The following is a 20,740-nucleotide window of genomic DNA, read 5'->3' on the forward strand; positions in this document are numbered from 1 at the left end:
GTAACTTTGTTGCTCAATTATTCATAAACAGGTTATGATTGGATTATAGACAAACTATTGCCAGTAAATGGGCATTCATAATTTTGATATTTCTCAAATACTGATATAGAGTGCCTATGTGTTATGATAGTCAATTAATGTTCGGTCTGTGTTTTGATACTCACAAATATTTGAATTTATGTGCCTGGAAGAAGAAATTTGCGAATAACCTTGTCTGATCACGTGCTCATTTGTAGCCACAATAGTGGAATTTGCAGTTTGTCTTCAAAATAAAAGTACCCCGTTTGAAAGTGATGTTAAGGGATAAAAATATTGGAATCGTGTCATATTTGGACAGAATAATCCTAAACAAAGTTGGATGTTGTTACATAATTTAAAATGAAATACAATAATTAATTCATTTGACAATAAACAGAAAAATCTGTTGAAATCCAACTGCATTGTGTTACTTCAGATAATGCGTAAATTCCACCTGCACTGATCGGTTGAGAGATGCGCTTTGCAAAGGAGTGATGCCATCTGACATAAGACAATGATCCCACTGTGGATGTATTAGACAACATAATTGCATTGGGGGACATGCATACAGTACAAGTCCAAAGTTTGGACACACCTCATTCAAGGATTTTTCTTTATTTGTACTATTTTCTACATTGTTGTAGCAACCAAAAAAATGTTAAACAAATGAAAAAATATTTTATATTTGAGATTCTTCAAAGTAGCCACGCTTTGCCTTGATGACAGCTTTACAAACTCTTGGCGTTCTCTCAACCAGCTTCATGAGGTAGTCACCTGGAATGCATTTCAATTAACAGGTGCGCCTTGTTGAAAGTTCATTTGTGGGATTTCTTGTCCTTCTTAATGTTTTTGAGCCAATCAGTTGTGTTGTGACAAGGTATGGGTGGTATACATAAAATAGCCCTATTTGGTAAAAGACCAAGTCCATATTATGGCAAGAACAGCTCAAATAAGCCAAGAGAAGCGACAGTCCATTACATTAAGACATGAAGGGTAGTCAATCCGGGAAAATGTCAAGAACTTTTAACGTTTTTTCAAGTGCAGTTACAAAAGCCATTAAGCGCTATGATGAAACTGGCTCTTGAGGACCACCACAGGAAAGGAAGACCCAGAGTTACCTCTGCTGCTGAGGTTAAGTTCAGTAGAGTTAGCTGCACCTCAGATTGCAACCCATATAAATGCTTGACAGAGTTCCAGTAACAGACATCATCTGTTCCGAGGAGACTGCGTGAATCAGGCCATCATGGTTCAATCGCTACAAAGAAACCACTACTAAAGGACACCATTAAGAAGAAGAGACTTGATTGGGCCAAGAAACACAAGCAATGAACATTAGACCGGTGAAATCTGTTCTTTGGTCTGATGAGTCCAAATTTGAGATTTTTGGTTCCAACCACCGTGTCTTTGTGAGACGCAGAGTAGGTGAACGGATGATCTCCGCATGTGTGGTTCCCACCGTGAAGCATGGAGGAGGAAGTGTGATGGTGTGGCGGTGCTTTGCTGGTGACACAGTCAGTGATTTATTTAGTATTCAAGGCACACTTAACCTGCATGGCTCCCACAGCATTCCACAGTGATATGCCATCCCATCTTGTTTGCACTTAGTGGGACTATCATTTGTTTTTCAACAGGACAATGACCCAAAACACAGCTCCAGGCTGTGTAAGGGCTAATTGACCAAGAAGGAGAGTGATGGTGCTGCATCAAATGACCTGGCCTCCACAATCACCCGACCTCAACCCAATTGAGATGGTTTGGGATGAGTTGGACTGTAGAGTGAAGGAAAAGCAGCCAACAAGTGCTCAGCATATGTGGGAACTCATTCAAGACTGTTGGAAAAGCATTCCTTATTAAGCTGGTTGAGAGAATGCCAAGAGTGTGCAAATGTATTTTGATTTGTTTAACACTTTTTTGGTTACTACATGATTCATATGTGTTATTTCATAGTTTTGATATCTTCACGATTATTCTACAATGTAGAAAATAGTACAAATAAAGAAAACCCTTGAATGAGTAGGTGTGTCCAAACTTTTGACTGGTACTGTATATTCACTGTACAGCCTTACCCCGTTTCATTGGTGCACAAATCCATAGGTGCGCAATACATATCGATATCAGAATCATATGTATACAAGATTTTTAAAAATATTTTTTAAATAAATGTTTACAAAAATGTTGACCTTATGCCGTAGTTGTAGGCCACATGTTTGGTGAAAATCACTACAATAAATGCACTTTAGTTGTCAGCCTGGCCTGATATTACGACACTATCAAGATACCTACTTCTCTCCTTACTGCAGGACGTGTTGTTGTGTTGCCTGCTTTGCAGAACAAACTATCCCCATTGGGCAGTAGACTGTATCACAGTGACATCTAAATGGTTACTACAAATATTTAAAGTTATTTATCGTGTAGGCTGCTGTCCTACTCTACATATAATCAAGTGGCATGGAACAAATTCGCCACGTTACTGGCCCGTGAAGCAACTGCTGCAGCAGTGCTCCACCTCGATATCATACCGTTGTGCTGGTCATTCACACCGGCTTGTTGTACGTTAGCTGACATCCAGATGGTGACCAATACAAGTTATTTCTCCGTCGTCCATTGAAATAAACATAACTTTATTTTACAAGTTTGAATTAGTGCCAATGCCATGCTTCTGTTTTTGCCATCAAGTCAACATTAACTAGGCTCATCAGCACGACTGACTGAACCGAAGCCTTTCGTCTCCACTCGACTCTCAACTGCAAGACATACGTGATCAATTTGGGCACCAGGCGTGTCCCTGCTAATGATTTATATATACACTAGATGACTGTAAGGGGGCGCCGAGTTGTAGTTTCTGTACCTCCATCTTGGCATTTCCCCACCAGTGTAAAACAAATATTTTGGAAGCTACATAAATACATGTATGAATGTCTACATTCGTTTTTGCCACGTGTTACAGACAATGTAATGCATACTTTTAAATCATATTATGCGAGCTAAACAAATTCAATCCTTAAAGGATATATTTTTTAGATGAATAATGTTACTGTCCCCACTACAACAAACAATACATAAATAGATGCAATTTTGTCCTTGAAACGTTTAATTGAGGAGTGCCAATATGGCGAGTGGTGGCTTCAAATCCTCTCATTGGCCAATCATAGCACCAGCAATCCAAGGTTTATAAACATCTTTGGTGCGAATAGCCTCTCCCTCTTCCAAAAGAGAACTGATTCGGCTCATACTGCGCATTCTGAACTTGAAAGGAGGGAAGGACCAGTTACAAGCTCGAGCATCCCCTTCCAGCCCCATGAAGCCCACCGACATGGCTAAAGAAGGAACGGAGATGACAGAGGAAACTGAACACATGATAGAGAAGAATGGAGCAAAAGAAACAGAAACTGTAGTATCTGCAGGAGATGCCAAAGAAATGCGAGCCGTAATACTTTCCGGTTTCGGGGGTCTCAACAAACTCCGGGTAACCAAGAAGGTGATGCCTGAGCCACAGGAGGGAGAAGTGAAAATTCGCGTCAAAGCATGGTAAACGTTGCATATTAAACTGTTGATTCATTGTTACATTGATGCCTGCCTAAATGATCTTAAAATATCAGTGATGCGAAGTTACCACATTCACAAGTGTATTGCAACATGTTGCAGATTCTGATTCAGTATGGGCGAGCCATGAATACATCTTGAATTAAAGTAGGTTCAACTCGACCTGTATAGTTTGTAAAAGTGACACTAGAAAATGACTCACTGCATTCATGAAGCCACGTGCCCTCTGATGTTTCACTGTTTGTCGTAGATTATTAATAAGGACTGTCTGTGGACCAATCATGCAAATGAAAAGCAAAAACACCTGAAATGATGGAATGAATTACAATTTGGCTAAATATTGTTTTTTGCTTGGCTTGTTCTTGACTGATAATCTTAATCAGTTTTTATTGGCAGAAGGAGGAATAGTTACTGTAAATACCTCAAGCCAGTTGAAATGGATTTTCTCTTTACAACTGGCTCATACAAAGTCCTAGAGTTGTGGTATTTGTGCTCTATTCTCTTATGATAGGCTACTTGGCATTTAGTAAGGATATTCAGTTGAGGGATTGAATAATTGTCTTTAGTCCAACCATATTGTTTTATTGATAATATTGAAATCCATAATAAATACACATAAACTATACTTTCAACAAGTGGCATGCGATTTTTCCATAAGAGGGAGGAGAGCCTGTTACAGATATGCTCTATCACAGATTGGCTATTCATTGTTCAGTGCATGTGAATCACCATGGCCTTGGAACTGTAGCCAGTTTTAATAGTCTGGAATTCAAGCATGGGTTTGTAGATGTCAAACAGTTTGTGTTGTGAATTTATGACTGCTAAGGCTTTTATTTAGTAACATAGTTGGTAGAGCATGGCGCTTGTAACGCCAGGATAGTGGGTTCGATTCCCGGGACCACCCATACGTATTTTAAAAAGCGTCTGCTAAATGTCTAAGTAACATTTATCCAATAGTGAAAATGTCCATCATGCAATATTGTGTCTTCTTAAAAATAAATAACTTTGCTTGATTGTGAGGTTTATATCAATGAGACGTTTACTGTTGCAGTGGCTTGAACTTCCTGGATCTTATGGTGCGTCAAGGTAATATTGACAATCCTCCGAAAACTCCACTTGTCCCTGGATTTGAATGTTCTGGAATAGTTGAGGCGATGGGAGGAAACACCAAGGGATTCGAGGTCAGTGAATCCAGATCACAGTATGTCACAGATATTATGTCATGGATTAGTAGCACAACTATATTGACCTCACTTTGCATTTTTACCTCCCAAATGATCAATTTGTTTTCCAGTTTGAAATGGTTAATGTTGATATTTTGAAATGCATTGGTCAGAGTAACATGTGAAGTTTGTTGCATCTAAAACAAACCTGTAACCATGTCACCTCTCAAATGTGCACTTATCATATTTTATAGTTGACCCTTTCCTCTCTCCAGATAGGAGACCGGGTTATGGCTTTTGTAAATTACAACGCCTGGGCAGAGGTGGTTTGCACACCGCTGGATTACGTCTATAACATGCCTGATGATATGACTTTTCCTGAGGCAGCAGCCTTCTCCATGAACTTCGTGGCTGCCTACATGATGCTGTTTGAGGTTGCCAATCTCCGAGAGGGGATGTCAGTATTGGTCCATTCAGCAGGAGGGGGTGTGGTAAGTCAACTCCCAAAAGGAGGTGGAAAGAAAAACACAGCATCTCCTGAAAATGATATCAGTGATGTTACTATAGATACCGCCAAGGTGTGTATCTCTGGTGGCTCTTGAGGGTAACAGCCTGTGGCTATTATCAGACAGCTCAGATGCTGTTTTACATAATGCTCTATTCATGTTTGAAGATGATGGTGAGATGTGGCTGAGAAAACAACATCTAGGAAAGATGTGACTGTGGTTGAAGATAGAGTGTCTGGGCTGTGCTGGTTACAGTATATATGCACACAGACTCTTCAAACATTTTTTTTTTTTTTTTACAAGACATTGAATTATCAGGCTCATGTAGCACATTTCCCTTTAGCGAAAGCACTGTTAGTGATTCCCAGCTTTAATTCCCAGCTTAATTCCCAGCTTCTAGAGACGCTCCTACAGACTGTAATTCATGAACAACCTCTTACAGTGTGTCAACACACAGTAGAGCGACTGCTCAGATTTCAGACTGATGCACACAATGGGGTATACCTCTGTTGTTTAATTCACACATGTAGTACCATACTGTAGTAGAGATGGACAAGAAAACATTTACCGTCTTTACTTAGTGTGTTGAATGATTAGAACAGGATGAGAATAATTATTGTAATTATTTTTCATATCAAATATGGATTATGGTTGGTAAAGCTGTGGACATGTCATTGTCTGGATTGGCCTTGTGTAATTGTGTCTGTGTCTTGGAGAGTCTGACTGGGATAGTGTGGTGTTTTTCAGGGTCAAGCTGTGGCTCAGCTGTGCTCCACTATACCCAGTGTCACTGTGTTTGGAACGGCCTCATCTTTCAAACATGAAGCCATCAGAGACTCTGTGACCCACCTCTTCGACAGAAATGCTGATTATGTACAAGAAGTTAAAAAGTAAGGTTTGTTTTTTGTTCTACAATAGCAATTATTGGGATAAAATCTTTCTTCTAAACATAGAGCTGCAGAGGTAATTGTTCTACACAATTTTTTATGAATAAGACTAATTTGTTCGCAAATGTGTAATTTTGTTGGATCTTACAGGTTTACTAAAATATGTTTAGACATAATTTCACGTAATTATTAATAATCTCTTTCGGTTTATAATGTGCAATTTGATATGTACATATGAAATGATAATGTGATAACGTAGAACACAGAGCATGTAGAGCTCAGGGAGGATGCAGATGTTAGTCGATGCCATATTTGGACGTGTGTGGCTGCTGTCCCTATGGCAACACGTAGCTCGTCTCCGAGAGCAACGGCAGTGTGTGGGGCAGAGTGCTCAGAGGCTCTCTGAAGGCAACCTGCAACAGGCTGTCTGCTGGGGACGTGGAACAGCTGGGCCAATCAGGAAAGCACCCCGATGCCTCATAAATACTACGCCCATTCAGATCACTCTGCATGTCTTTGTCTTGTCTGTTCCAAACATATTACTCACCATATGTCTGCTGCAGAGGGACAAGTGAGAGCCATGAGAAAATTAGTTTAGATCAGTCATGGAAATAAAGGTGCTGAAAACAAATTGGCTCCCTATTTAAAAAGAAGATGGAGAGCAAGCTTTGGAGGAAAAATACTGGAGTTTGAGTGTAGGTACAGACAACTAGCGCAAAAATAATATTGCGATATTGTCATAACGATACGATATATCGTTCAAAAATAATATCCCGATATGTAACTGTATGGATTTAGTCTCCCGTCACTAATTATCTTGTTTGATTGGCAATCAGTGCAATCCATAGGGATGCTGCCTCCTCAATAGGAGACAATCAGAAAATAACCCTCTACACCAAGGCTAACTTCATGTCTACTGTCTAATAGGAATAGTGTTTTGGAGGTGAGTCATGCAGTCAGGAGGCTTAAAGCATGTCCATCTGATAATCACATTCTGAATTGATTCTGAAGTGCTTTAGAAATGCATACATTCAACCAAGCTTTCCTCTTGAGTTCCTTTCTTAAGGAGCCTAATCCCTGGTTCCCCCTCAGTACTTATTGACAGAGGGAGAATACTGTCTGCCTGCATATCACAATGGTAGTAAATACAGCCATATCAGAGGGAGAATACTGTCTGCCTGCATATCACACTGGTAGTAAATACAGCCATATCAGAGGGAGAATACTGTCTGCCTGCATATCACACTGGTAGTAAATACAGCCATATCAGAGGGAGAATACTGTCTGCCTGCATATCACACTGGTAGTAAATACAGCCATATCAGAGGAAGAATACTGTCTGCCTGCATATCACAATGGTAGTAAATACAGCCATATCAGAGGAAGAATACTGTCTGCCTGCATATAACACTGGTAGTAAATACAGCCATATCAGAGGAAGAATACTGTCTGCCTGCATATCACACTGGTAGTAAATACAGCCATATCAGAGGAAGAATACTGTCTGCCTGCATATAACACTGGTAGTAAATACAGCCATATCAGAGGAAGAATACTGTCTGCCTGCATATCACACTGGTAGTAAATACAGCCATATCAGAGGAAGAATACTGTCTGCCTGCATATAACACTGGTAGTAAATACAGCCATATCAGAGGAAGAATACTGTCTGCCTGCATATAACACTGGTAGTAAATACAGCCATATCAGAGGAAGAATACTGTCTGCCTGCATATAACACTGGTAGTAAATACAGCCATATCAGAGGAAGAATACTGTCTGCCTGCATATCATACTGGTAGTAAATACAGCCATATCAGAGGGAGAATACTGTCTGCCTGCATATCACACTGGTAGTAAATACAGCCATATCAGAGGGAGAGTACTGTCTGCCTGCATATCACAATGGTAGTAAATACAGCCATATCAGAGGGAGAATACTGTCTGCATATCACACTGGTAGTAAATACAGCCATATCAGAGGGAGAATACTGTCTGCCTGCATATCACACTGGTAGTAAATACAGCCATATCAGAGGGAGAATACTGTCTGCCTGCATATCACACTGGTAGTAAATACAGCCATATCAGAGGGAGAATACTGTCTGCCTGCATATCACACTGGTAGTAAATACAGCCATATCAGAGGCCATATCAGAGGAATACTGTCTGCCTGCATATCACACTGGTAGTAAATACAGCCATATCAGAGGGAGAATACTGTCTGCCTGCATATCACACTGGTAGTAAATACAGCCATATCAGAGGGAGAATACTGTCTGCCTGCATATCACACTGGTAGTAAATACAGCCATATCAGAGGGAGAATACTGTCTGCCTGCATATCACACTGGTAGTAAATACAGCCATATCAGAGGAGAATACTGTCTGCCTGCATATCACACTGGTAGTAAATACAGCCATATCAGAGGGAGAATACTGTCTGCCTGCATATCACACTGGTAGTAAATACAGCCATATCAGAGGGAGAATACTGTCTGCCTGCATATCACACTGGTAGTAAATACAGCCATATCAGAGGGAGTAAATACTGTCTGCCTGCATATCACACTGGTAGTAAATACAGCCATATCAGAGGGAGAATACTGTCTGCCTGCATATCACACTGGTAGTAAATACAGCCATATCAGAGGGAGAATACTGTCTGCCTGCATATCACACTGGTAGTAAATACAGCCATATCAGAGGGAGAATACTGTCTGCCTGCATATCACACTGGTAGTAAATACAGCCATATCAGAGGGAGAATACTGTCTGCCTGCATATCACACTGGTAGTAAATACAGCCATATCAGAGGGAGAATACTGTCTGCCTGCATATCACACTGGTAGTAAATACAGCCATATCAGAGGAAGAATACTGTCTGCCTGCATATCACACTGGTAGTAAATACAGCCATATCAGAGGAGAATACTGTCTGCCTGCATATCACACTGGTAGTAAATACAGCCATATCAGAGGGAGAATACTGTCTGCCTGCATATCACACTGGTAGTAAATACAGCCATATCAGAGGGAGAATACTGTCTGCCTGCATATCACACTGGTAGTAAATACAGCCATATCAGAGGGAGAATACTGTCTGCCTGCATATCACACTGGTAGTAAATACAGCCATATCAGAGGGAGAATACTGTCTGCCTGCATATCACACTGGTAGTAAATACAGCCATATCAGAGGGAGAATACTGTCTGCCTGCATATCACAATGGTAGTAAATACAGCCATATCAGAGGGAGAATACTGTCTGCCTGCATATCACAATGGTAGTAAATACAGCCATATCAGAGGGAGAATACTGTCTGCCTGCATATCACAATGGTAGTAAATACAGCCATATCAGAGGAAGAATACTGTCTGCCTGCATATCACACTGGTAGTAAATACAGCCATATCAGAGGGAGAATACTGTCTGCCTGCATATCACACTGGTAGTAAATACAGCCATATCACACTGGTAGTAAATACAGCCATATCAGAGGGAGAATACTGTCTGCCTGCATATCACACTGGTAGTAAATACAGCCATATCAGAGGGAGAATACTGTCTGCCTGCATATCACAATGGTAGTAAATACAGCCATATCAGAGGAGAATACTGTCTGCCTGCATATCACACTGGTAGTAAATACAGCCATATCAGAGGGAGAATACTGTCTGCCTGCATATCACACTGGTAGTAAATACAGCCATATCAGAGGGAGAATACTGTCTGCCTGCATATCACACTGGTAGTAAATACAGCCATATCAGAGGGAGAATACTGTCTGCCTGCATATCACACTGGTAGTAAATACAGCCATATCAGAGGGAGAGAATACTGTCTGCCTGCATATCACACTGGTAGTAAATACAGCCATATCAGAGGGAGAATACTGTCTGCCTGCATATCACACTGGTAGTAAATACAGCCATATCAGAGGGAGAATACTGTCTGCCTGCATATCACACTGGTAGTAAATACAGCCATATCAGAGGAAGAATACTGTCTGCCTGCATGTCACACTGGTAGTAAATACAGCCATATCAGAGGAAGAATACTGTCTGCCTGCATATCACACTGGTAGTAAATACAGCCATATCAGAGGGAGAGTACTGTCTGCCTGCATATCACACTGGTAGTAAATACAGCCATATCAGAGGGAGAATACTGTCTGCCTGCATATCACAATGGTAGTAAATACAGCCATATCAGAGGGAGAATACTGTCTGCCTGCATATCACAATGGTAGTAAATACAGCCATATCAGAGGGAGAATACTGTCTGCCTGCATATCACAATGGTAGTAAATACAGCCATATCAGAGGGAGAATACTGTCTGCCTGCATATCACAATGGTAGTAAATACAGCCATATCAGAGGGAGAATACTGTCTGCCTGCATATCACAATGGTAGTAAATACAGCCATATCAGAGGGAGAATACTGTCTGCCTGCATATCACAATGGTAGTAAATACAGCCATATCAGAGGGAGAATACTGTCTGCCTGCATATCACAATGGTAGTAAATACAGCCATATCAGAGGGAGAATACTGTCTGCCTGCATATCACACTGGTAGTAAATACAGCCATATCAGAGGGAGAGGCAGATTAATAAGCCTTTCATCTCTGTGGCCCCACATTCCTCTCAGGATCAAGAGAAAAGCTAAATTAAATAGGTCTTAAGTCGCTCCTTTTATAATATGCAAGGCCATGAGCATCATAAGACCGCCGAGCAGTTTAGCCAAGCAGGCGGTCAGACCACCAGGCAGAAAGGAAGGCTATAGGACCCCTTGATCAGAACATGCCTCTCATTCTTTCTTTCACATTGGTGTTCTTAAGTGAGTCATGCCAATGCTTTTAATACTGTATCACTTGAAATCAAGAGTGGAATCTGATGGAACAAAGGGCTGATCGAATTGTCAATAAAGTGGATTGTTTAGTATTTGCTAAAAATATATAAATGTAACTATTGAAATCTGAACTAAACATTGAATGACTAATAGATTGATAGGCGTCTGATGAAGCCTGTAGTTGAGGCTGTCTGTAAATGAGGAACGTGTTGATTCTCGTTAATTGAATTTCCTGTATTTGGTAGGATCTCTCCAGAGGGAGTGGACATCGTCCTGGACTGTCTGTCTGGGGAGAACACTGGTAAAGGCCTTGGTCTGCTGAGGCCTCTGGGAACCTACATCCTCTACGGTTGGTGTCCTATCAGGATGCTACTCATAAATTTGCTACATTGTGCCACCAGTATCACACTTAAGACTCTTGAGATATGATGTGGTGTTAGCCTGTGAATGATGAAGTATCTTGAGTGACATTTTTAATTTAGAAGATTTCAAACTTACTGACAGGTATTGTAAATAGGTTAGGCACCATTGTACCTGTGCTATACTGTACATATACACTGCCTTCAATAAGTATTCACACCCCTTGACTTATTCCATATCTGTTGTTTTACAGCCTGAATTCAAAATGGATTAAATACATTTAAAAATCTCACTCATCTTCACACAATACCCCGAAATGACAAAGTGAAAACATGTTTTTAGAAATGTTAGCAAATTTATTCAAAATTAAATACAGAAATATCTCATTTACTTAAGTATTCACACTCCTGAGTCAATACATGTAGCGGCAGGTAGCCTTGTGGTTATATCGTTGGGCCAGTAACCGAAAGGTTGCTAGATTGAATCCCCGAGCTGACAAGGTAAAAATCTGTTGGTCTGCCTCTGAACAAGGCAGTTAACCCACTGTTCCCTAGTAGGCTGTCATTGTTACTAAGAATTTTAACAGACCTGCCTAGTTAAATTTAAAAAATGTAAAACATTTGGCAGCAATTACAACTGTGAGTCTTTCTGCAAACCTGGATTGTACAATATTTGCCCATTTATTCTTTAAAAAAATTAGTTGTTGATCATTACAAGACTTCCCATATATTTTCAAGCAGATTTAAGTCAAAATGGTAGCTTGCCACTCAGAAACATACACTGTTTTCTTGGTAAGCAACTTCAGTGTAGATTTGGTCTTGTGTTTTTTATTGTTGTCCTGCTGCAAGGTGAAGTCATCTCCCAGTGTCTGGTGGAACAAGGTTTTACTGTAGGATTTGCCTGTGCTTAGCTCCATTCTCTCTATGTATTCTGTATTCTGAAAAACTCCCCAGTCCTTAATGATTACAAGCATACCCATAACTTGATGCAGCCACCACTATGCTTGAAAATATGGAGAGTAGTACTCGGTAATGTGTTGTATTGGATTTGCCCCAAACATAATGCTTTGTATTCAGGACAAAAAGTTAGACAAAAAGTTAATTACTTTACCACATTTTTTGCATTATTACTTTAGTGTCTTGTTGCAAACTGGATGCATATTTTTGAATAGTTCTGTTCAAGATTCCTTCTTAGTATTGTTGAGTAACTACAATGTTGTTGATCAAACCTCAGTTTTTTTCCTATCACAGCCATTAAACTCTGCAACTGTTTTAAAGTCACTATTGGCATGGTGAAATCCATGAGCGGTTTCCTTCCTCTCCTGCAACTGAGTTAGAAAGGACACCTGTATCTTTGTAGTGACTGGGTGTATTGATACACCAAGTGTGATTAATAACTTCACCATGCTCAAAGGGATATTCAATGTCTGCTTTTTATTTTATTTTTTATCCATCTACAAATAGGTGCCCTTCTTTGCAAGGCATTGGAAACCTCCCTGGTCTTTGTAATTGAATCTGTATTTCAAATGCACTGCTCGACTGAGGGACCTTACATATAATTGTATGTGTGGGTTACAGAGATGAGGTAGTAATTCAAAATTCATGTTAAAAATGATTAATGCATCCAGAGTCCATGAAACTACTTACACTACTTAACCAAAAGTATGTGGACACCTGCTAGTCGGACATCTCATTCCAAAATCATGAGCATTAATATGGAGTTGATCCCCCCCTTTGCTGCTATAACAGCGTCCACTCTTCTGGGAAGGCTTTCCACTAGATGTTGGAACATTACTGTGGGGACTTGCTTCCGTTCAGCCAAAAGAGCATTCGTGAGGTCGGGCACGGATGTTGGGCAATTAGGCCTGGCTCGCAGTCTGTATGGACTTCACTTTGTGCATAGGGGCATTGTCATGCTGAAATTGGAAAGGTCCTTCCCTACAAAGTTGGAAGCATAGAATCATCTAGAATGTATGCTGTAGCGTTAAGATTTCCCTTAACTGTATCTAAGGAGCCTAGCCTGAACCATGAAAAATAGCCACAGACCATTATTCCTCATCCACCGAACTTTACAGTTGGGACTTTGCATTCGAGCAGGTAGCATTCTCCTGGCATCCGCCAAACTCAGATTTGTCCGTTGGAAGGCAAGATGGTAAAGTGCGCTTCATCACTCCAGAGAATGCATTTCCACTGCTCCAGAGTCCAATGGCGGTGAGCTTTACACCACTGCAACCGACGCTTGACATTGCGCATGGTGATCTTAGGCTTGTGTGCGGCTGGTAGTCCATGGTAACCCATTTCATGAAGCTCCTGACTAACACAGTTCTTGTGCCGATGTTGCTACCAGAGGCATTTTGGAACTCGGTAGTGAGTATTGCAACCGAGGACAGACGATTCTTATGCGCTACGCACGTCAGCACTCAGCGGCCCCGTTCTGTGAGCTTGTGGCCTACCACTTCGCTGCTGAGCCGTTGTTCCTCCTAGACGTTTCCACTTCACAATAACAGCACTTACAGTTGTAAGAAATGAAATCTTACAGAAATGTGTTGTATGTCTATGTAGATTGCATGGCTGTGTGCTTGATTTTATACACCTGTGTGGCTGAAATAGCTGAATCCACTAATTTGAAGGGGTGTCCATATACTTTTGTAATAATAGTGTGTGTGACTTGTTAAGCACATTTTTACTCCTGAACTTGTCTAGGCTTGCCATAACAAAGGGGTTGAATACTTGTTGACTCAAGACATTTCAGCTTTTCATTTTAAAAAAAAAAAAATGGCTTTGACATTATTGGGTACGAAAAATCGCAATTTAATCTATTTTAAATTCAGGCTAAAACACAACAAAATGTGGAAAAAGTCAACAGGTGTGAATACTTTCTGAAGGCACTATGACATAGCTTAGACCACAAATATTTTTTACGTTTCTTGTAAGATCTAGGCTCAAGCTCTTTCACCTTGTCTAAGGACACTTAGAATACAGATAGTCCTATTATTTATCGGTAATATCCCTCCATCTACTCAATAGTCAATCTGGACAGTATGACAGTTGTGGAGTTGTAACACTAGTGCGGCATGAATCAATTAATGGTATGACGGTGAACAGAGTTAATTTACTGTGCCAGGTCAAAAGGAGGCAACCACTCCTCCCCCACAATAACCCCTCTTCACCTCACGGCTCTTTACGGTTCACCCATCACTTCAGCCCAACAGTTAACATCGCCACCCTGTCTCTCTCTATAAGCTTGTGTCTTTGTTTTTGTGTTTTCAGGCTCATCAAACATGGTGACCGGGGAAACAAAGAGTTTCTTCAGCCTTGCAAAATCTGTGAGTCAGAAATGCTGAGTCTCTCACTGAGTTTACAGAATGGAACAGTCTGTTTTAATATTTATCGGGGATTCATTACTTACAATGAAACACAAATTCATTATTGGGGTCAGTGATGTGTGTGTCTCTGGTTTGACTCCCCAGTGGTGGCAGGTTGAGAAGGTGAACCCTATTAAACTCTACGAGGAGAATAAGGTCATTGCTGGATTCTCGCTGCTCAACCTCCTGTTCAAGCAGGGCAGGTGTGGGCAGGTGAAAACGGTGGTGGAGAAACTCTTCTCCCTCTACAAACAGAAGAAGATCAAACCGGTGGTTGACTCCCTTTGGGCACTGGAGGAGGTAAGTGGACAGCTGGTGGGCAGGGACATTTCCCTGAACACGTCTGGCATGATGTCTTTGACTGGCAGGTCTACTATACAGCCAATCTGGGAATGATCCACACGGTCACTAAGGAAACACAGATGGGTAGTAGGAAAGTTTTAGAGAAGGTGGTATGGAAACATCTTGGATGGAGTGTCATCTGTTGTTTGTCACTGTTCCGCTGTTAGTGGACATTGGTTCGGCCCGCAGATGGCAGGTGGGCCGTTGAGACCGGTTGCTTGTTTTGATGGATGCAGTTATGTGACGTTCACATTCACGCCCACATGAATTCCATACATCAATCTCTCCATCTCTGCCAGTGCATCTCTCTGGGTGTCTGTTTTCCTCTTTCTGTTTCTACACCGTCACCAACTCTGTTTGTAAAGAAACACAAATGTGACATTTGGGTGTTTCACACAATCTGCTATTTCTGTGGACTTGATAGTGGAGCTGCTAGTGGTTAGCAGGCAGCTCAGCACAGAGGGTCATAGAGTCATTTATTGAGACAACACTCCTGCTGCTATGAGGTAGATGATTGTGGTTTAATTATTCACAAGATCCCCTGCTGATAGAACAGTGAAAGGCTTTTCCTCTCCATTCATATTACTGGTGTTTACACTCAGTTATATTTCTTTATACAGATATATATACAGATATTGACCAAAATCTGTTTCAAGTGAAAAAATGTATAGACAGATTTCTGTCCTTCCTATTGAATGTCTGAAACACTACTGTACATTTCATTTATCCATTCCAGGAAATGTGAATAGTTTCTCTGTGTCATGTAATTTAATTGAATTACATTGTGTTGGTCAGGTGGCCAGTACAAGTCACAGAGCCGACCTCTCTGATTCAGAGGGGTTGGGTTAAAAGCGGAAGTAAAGTTGTCGTTGTGTGCACTAGACCAGTGGTTCCCAAACCTTTTATAGTCCTTTACCCCTTCAAACATTCAACCTCCAGCTGTGTACGCCCTCTAGCACCAGGGTCAGCGCACTCTCAAATGTAATTTTTTTGTCATCATTGTAAGCCTGCCACACACACACTATACGATACATTTATTAAACATAAGAATGAGTGTGAGTTTTTTGTCACAACCCGGCTCGTGGGAAGTGACAAAGAGCTCTTATAGGACCAGGGCACAAATAATAATAATTAATCATTTTGCTCTTTATCTCACAATCTTATATATAAAACCTTATTTGTTCATTGAAAATTGTGAATAACTCACCACAGGTTAATGAGAAGGGTGTTCTTGAAAGGATGCACATAACTCTGCAATGTTGGGTTGTATTGTATTGGAGAGAGTCTGTCTTAAATCATTTTCTACACACAGTCTGTGTCTGCATTTAGTTTTCATGCCAGTGAGGGCTGAGAATCCACTCTCACATAGGTACGTCGTTGCAAAGGGCATCAGTGTCTTAACAGTGTGATTTGTCAAGGCAGGATACTCTGAGCGCAGCCCTATCCAGAAATCTGGCAGTGACTTCTGACTATATTCAATTTTCACAGTTTTCGATGAGGCTCTCTTGTTCAGATCTCAGTAAGTAGACTGGAGGCAGGGCATGAAAAGGATAACGAATCCAGTTGTTTGTGTCATCCGTTTCAGGAATATACCTGCATAATTGTGCACCCAACTCCAGTGCTTCCCTATATCACATTTGACATTGTCCGTAAGCTTGAGTTAATTTGCACACAAAAAAGCATACAATGATGGAAAGACCTGTGTGTTATCCTTGTTAATGCAGACAGAGAACTTCTTAATCATAGCCTCAATTTTGTCCCGCACATTGAATGTAGTTGCGGAGAGTCCCTGTAATCCTAGATTCAGATCATTCAGGCGAGAAAAAACGTCACCCAGATAGGCCAGTCATGTGAGAAACTCGTCATCATGCAAGTGGTCAGACGAGTGAAAATGATGGTCAGTAAAGACAACTTTAAGCTCGTCTCTCAATTCAAACAAATATGTCAATACTTTGCTCCTTGATAACCAGCACACTTCTGTTTGTTGTAAAAGCGTTACATGGTCGCTGCCCATATCATTGCATAGTGCAGAAAATACACGAGAGTTCAGGGGCCTTACTTTAACAAAGTTAAGAATTTTCACTGTAGTCTCCAAAACGTCTTTCAAGCTGTCAGGCATTCCTTTGGCAACAAGAGCCTCTCTGAGGATGCTGCAGTGTACCCAAGTGGCGTCGGGAGCAACTGCTTGCACGCGCGTAACCACTCCACTATGTCTCTCTGTCATGGCTTTTGCATCATCAGTACAGATACCAACTCATCACCAAAGTCCATTTGATGTAACAAAGCTGTCGAGTACTTTAAAAATATCCTCTCCTGTTGTCCTGGTTTACAGTGGTTTGCAGAAGAGGATGTATTCCTTAATTGACCCCCCATAAACGTAACGGACATATACCAGGAGCTGTGCCAGGCCCGACACATCTGTTGACCCATCCAGCTGTAACGCATAGAATTCACTGGCTTGTATGCGAAGCAGTAATTGTTTCAAAACATCTCTTGCTATGTCACTGATGCATCATGAAACGGTGTTATTTGATTAAGGCATTGTCTGTATAGTTTTCTTTTGGCCTTGTCCACCAGCATTGTCCCAGCCATATCCGCGGCAGCAGGTAGAATTAAAGTCCAACGTCCCTGTCTGTTGTTAGGTGCTTTTCCCGGGTAAGGAGGCAGTAGCTCTTCGGCTGCGTCAGATTCACAACTGTCAGTGTCCATGCTAGCTGGTCTAACAACAAATGTAGAATTACTGATGCTGGCATTGGATGTGCTCGTGGAAGCAGAACGACTTGTGTCGTTAACAGGTGCAGGTGTAGTACTGCTGGTAGTAGCAGTACTACCAGTAGAGCAGGTATGTGTCTCTATGGACACGGGCCTTACTTTTTTAAACCATTTATCAATTTTTGAGCAAGCGGAATGAGCAGCAGCTACTTTTGGCTACATACGGGCCGTTAGTGGAATTCCCACAAGAGAGAAGCGGCTAATGTGATTGGATGTTAATTATTTGACTAGGCGACCTGTATTTGACATTGTGTTGTTATTTTGTTGAACACTAGATGATTTAATTTAATTTTTGGCATTGAAACGAGGCTACTTATGAGAGGAAAAACCTCACCCAAATGTATAGACCCGTTGAAAAATATAAATGGACTGTTTGAAAATGTGAAATGATAAATAAAATGTGTATGTGTATATATATATAATATATATATATTTTTTTTAAATATATATATTTTTAAATATTTTATTTATTTTAAATGTGAATCACATTTTTCTTTGTCTTACCCCCAAAGGCTGGTTTGGTACATGATTCTGTACAGTACACTCTTAGAAAAAAAGGTTCCAAAAGGGTTCTTCAGCTGTACCCATAGGAGAACCGTTTTGTTTCCAGGTAGAACTCATTTGGGTTCCATGTTGAACCCTCCTTGGAAAGGAGGGTTCAAGAGGCATTGTTGCTTCTTCAAGATGTCAGGATTTGGCCAGGGTTGTTCCGGTTTTTGGTGACTAGATGCCCCCATTGTGCCTTTTGACCTTTTGTTTTCCCTTGATCCCCATTATTATTTGCACCTGTGCCTCGTTTCCCCTGATTGTATTTAAACCCTTTGTTTTACTCAGTTCTTTGCTCTGTGTTTGTATGTTAGCACCCAGCCCTAGTACTCTGTGAGCTCTTGTTGATCCCGGTGGACTCTCTTGTGGAGTTCTGTTTTTTGTTCTTGTTTGTTTGTTTTTGAGTATCTTTTGAGGCTTTTTGTGCTGTGCCTTCCACCTTGTGGATTTGCCTTTTTGTCTTGGAGGATTGCCTTTGTTCTTGTGGAATTCCTTTTGAGGTTGTGGAGTTACATGTTTTCCTGAAGAACTTCACTTTTTTACTTCATTAAATACACCGTCTCAAGTACTGCTGTGTCTGCCTCATCTTCTGGGTTCTGCTGACTATTCGTGGCTCAGTTGGTTTAGTGACTGTTTCTCACTCCGGAGACCCGGGTTCGTAACCGGGTCCTGACAGAAACACAGAGCCAGAAATGAACCCAGAGGCAGCCATTTCCCAGGACCTTGTTGCCATGCTGTCCCACCACCAGGAGACTGTCCAACGCCACGAAGCCACCCTGGTTCAGCAAGAGGCCTTAATGGCTAGACATTCTCATCTTCTGTCGGAGATGCTGACTTCCATAAAGCAGATATCTGATCGACTTACCCCGGCAACAGTTCCCGTCCCAGTACCTCAGATTCACGCACACATGGCAGTTAACCCTCTGGCTGAACCTCGTCTTCCACCTCCCCAACGGTTCTCAGGTGATCCAAGTGCTTGTAAAGGGTTTCTCACCCAATGCTCTCTCTCCTTCGAGCTGCAACCCTCGTCGTTCCCCACCGACCGGTCTAAGATCCCATATATCATCACCCTGCTGTCGGAAAAAGCCCTGGCCTGGGCTACTGCTGTGTGGGATGCCCATAGTTCCTGCTGTGCCAGCTACTCTGCCTTTGCTGAGGAATTCAAACGAGTGTTTCAAGGCCCAAGCAGTGGTCCTGACTCAGCCAAACAGCTCCTGACTCTCCACCAAGGTCGGCGCAGCGTGACGGACTATGCCATCCAGTTCCGCACGGTGGCAGCAGCGAGTGGCTGGAACAACGAGGCGCTCACGGTGTGCTTTCTGAAAGGCCTTTCCGACACTATCCAAGATGAACTGGCCACTCGGGAACCACCGGACAATCTCGAGTCCCTGATCAAGTTGGCCTCACGCATTGACCAGCATCTGAGAGAGAGAGAACTCAACCGTAGACCTCTAGCCCCTATCAGTCCCAGCTCCGAGTCCCCACCTTTATCCTCGCTGGCTCCACCGGAACCCATGCAGATTGGACGCATCTCCCAGGCTGAGAGAGACCGCCGGATGAGGGAGCGACGCTGTCTATATTGCGGGCCATTTCCGTTCCACGTGTCCCGGGCTCCAGGGAAACGCTCTGTCCCGTACAGACCGGGGGGAACTGTAACGGGAAACATAACCTCCTCCCATCCGTCCAACTCCCGTCTGCTCTTTCCAGTCATCCTTTCCTGGGACAACCACAAGCTTCACCTTCAAGCCTTGGTAGACTCTGGAGCCGCAGGTAACTTCATGGATGGTGTCTGGGCGAAGGAGAATGGCGTTCCCTCTGAACCTCTAAGTGACCCCATGAGGGTTACTACATTGGATGGAAGCCCTTTGGGATCTGGACTTGTCACTCATGTCACTACCTCCTTGCGACTTTCAGTTTCACAACACCAGGAATTGATGAACTTTCATTTGATCTCCTGTTCCGAGTTCCCTCTAGTCCTTGGATACCCCTGGCTTCACAGCCATAACCCTCACATCGACTGGTCTGTGGGCACTATCAAGCAGTGGGGTCCTACGTGCCAAGCTACTTTATTTTCCCGAATTCCCCGAGTTCTACTCCCTAGTCTTTAGAATCCATCGACATGACCCGAGTTCCTGAGTGTTACCATGACCTCAAACTGGTATTTAGCAAACAGAGGGCCACCATGCTACCACCCCATAGACCTTATGATTGCCCCATCGAACTGTTTCCGGGCACTTGCCCTCCCAGGGGTCGGATCTTTTCCCTATCTCCACCCGAACGAGCTGCTATGGATACCTACATCAAGGACGCTCTGGAAGCAGGCCTCATGCGTCCATCCACCTCCCCGGCGGGAGCAGGGTTTTTCTTTGTGGACGGTGGATT

General features: G+C 42.1%; 1 protein-coding gene across 1 annotated transcript in view; it reads left to right on the forward strand.

The window, feature by feature from the left end:
* Positions 1-3,211: 3,211 nt before the first annotated feature.
* Positions 3,212-20,740, forward strand: part of LOC124035754 (synaptic vesicle membrane protein VAT-1 homolog-like) — a 38,168-nt gene continuing 20,639 nt past the window's right edge. Inside the window, exons 1-7 of the mRNA XM_046349397.1 lie at positions 3,212-3,546; positions 4,613-4,742; positions 5,000-5,215; positions 5,978-6,120; positions 11,220-11,323; positions 14,604-14,659; positions 14,804-14,998. Of these exons, the coding sequence (XP_046205353.1) occupies positions 3,317-3,546; positions 4,613-4,742; positions 5,000-5,215; positions 5,978-6,120; positions 11,220-11,323; positions 14,604-14,659; positions 14,804-14,998 (1,074 nt within the window). The 5' untranslated portion in view covers positions 3,212-3,316. The remainder of the gene's footprint in view (positions 3,547-4,612; positions 4,743-4,999; positions 5,216-5,977; positions 6,121-11,219; positions 11,324-14,603; positions 14,660-14,803; positions 14,999-20,740) is intronic.

The sequence above is a fragment of the Oncorhynchus gorbuscha genome, linkage group LG05 (genome assembly GCF_021184085.1).
Source record: "Oncorhynchus gorbuscha isolate QuinsamMale2020 ecotype Even-year linkage group LG05, OgorEven_v1.0, whole genome shotgun sequence".
Lineage (NCBI taxonomy): Eukaryota > Metazoa > Chordata > Actinopteri > Salmoniformes > Salmonidae > Oncorhynchus > Oncorhynchus gorbuscha.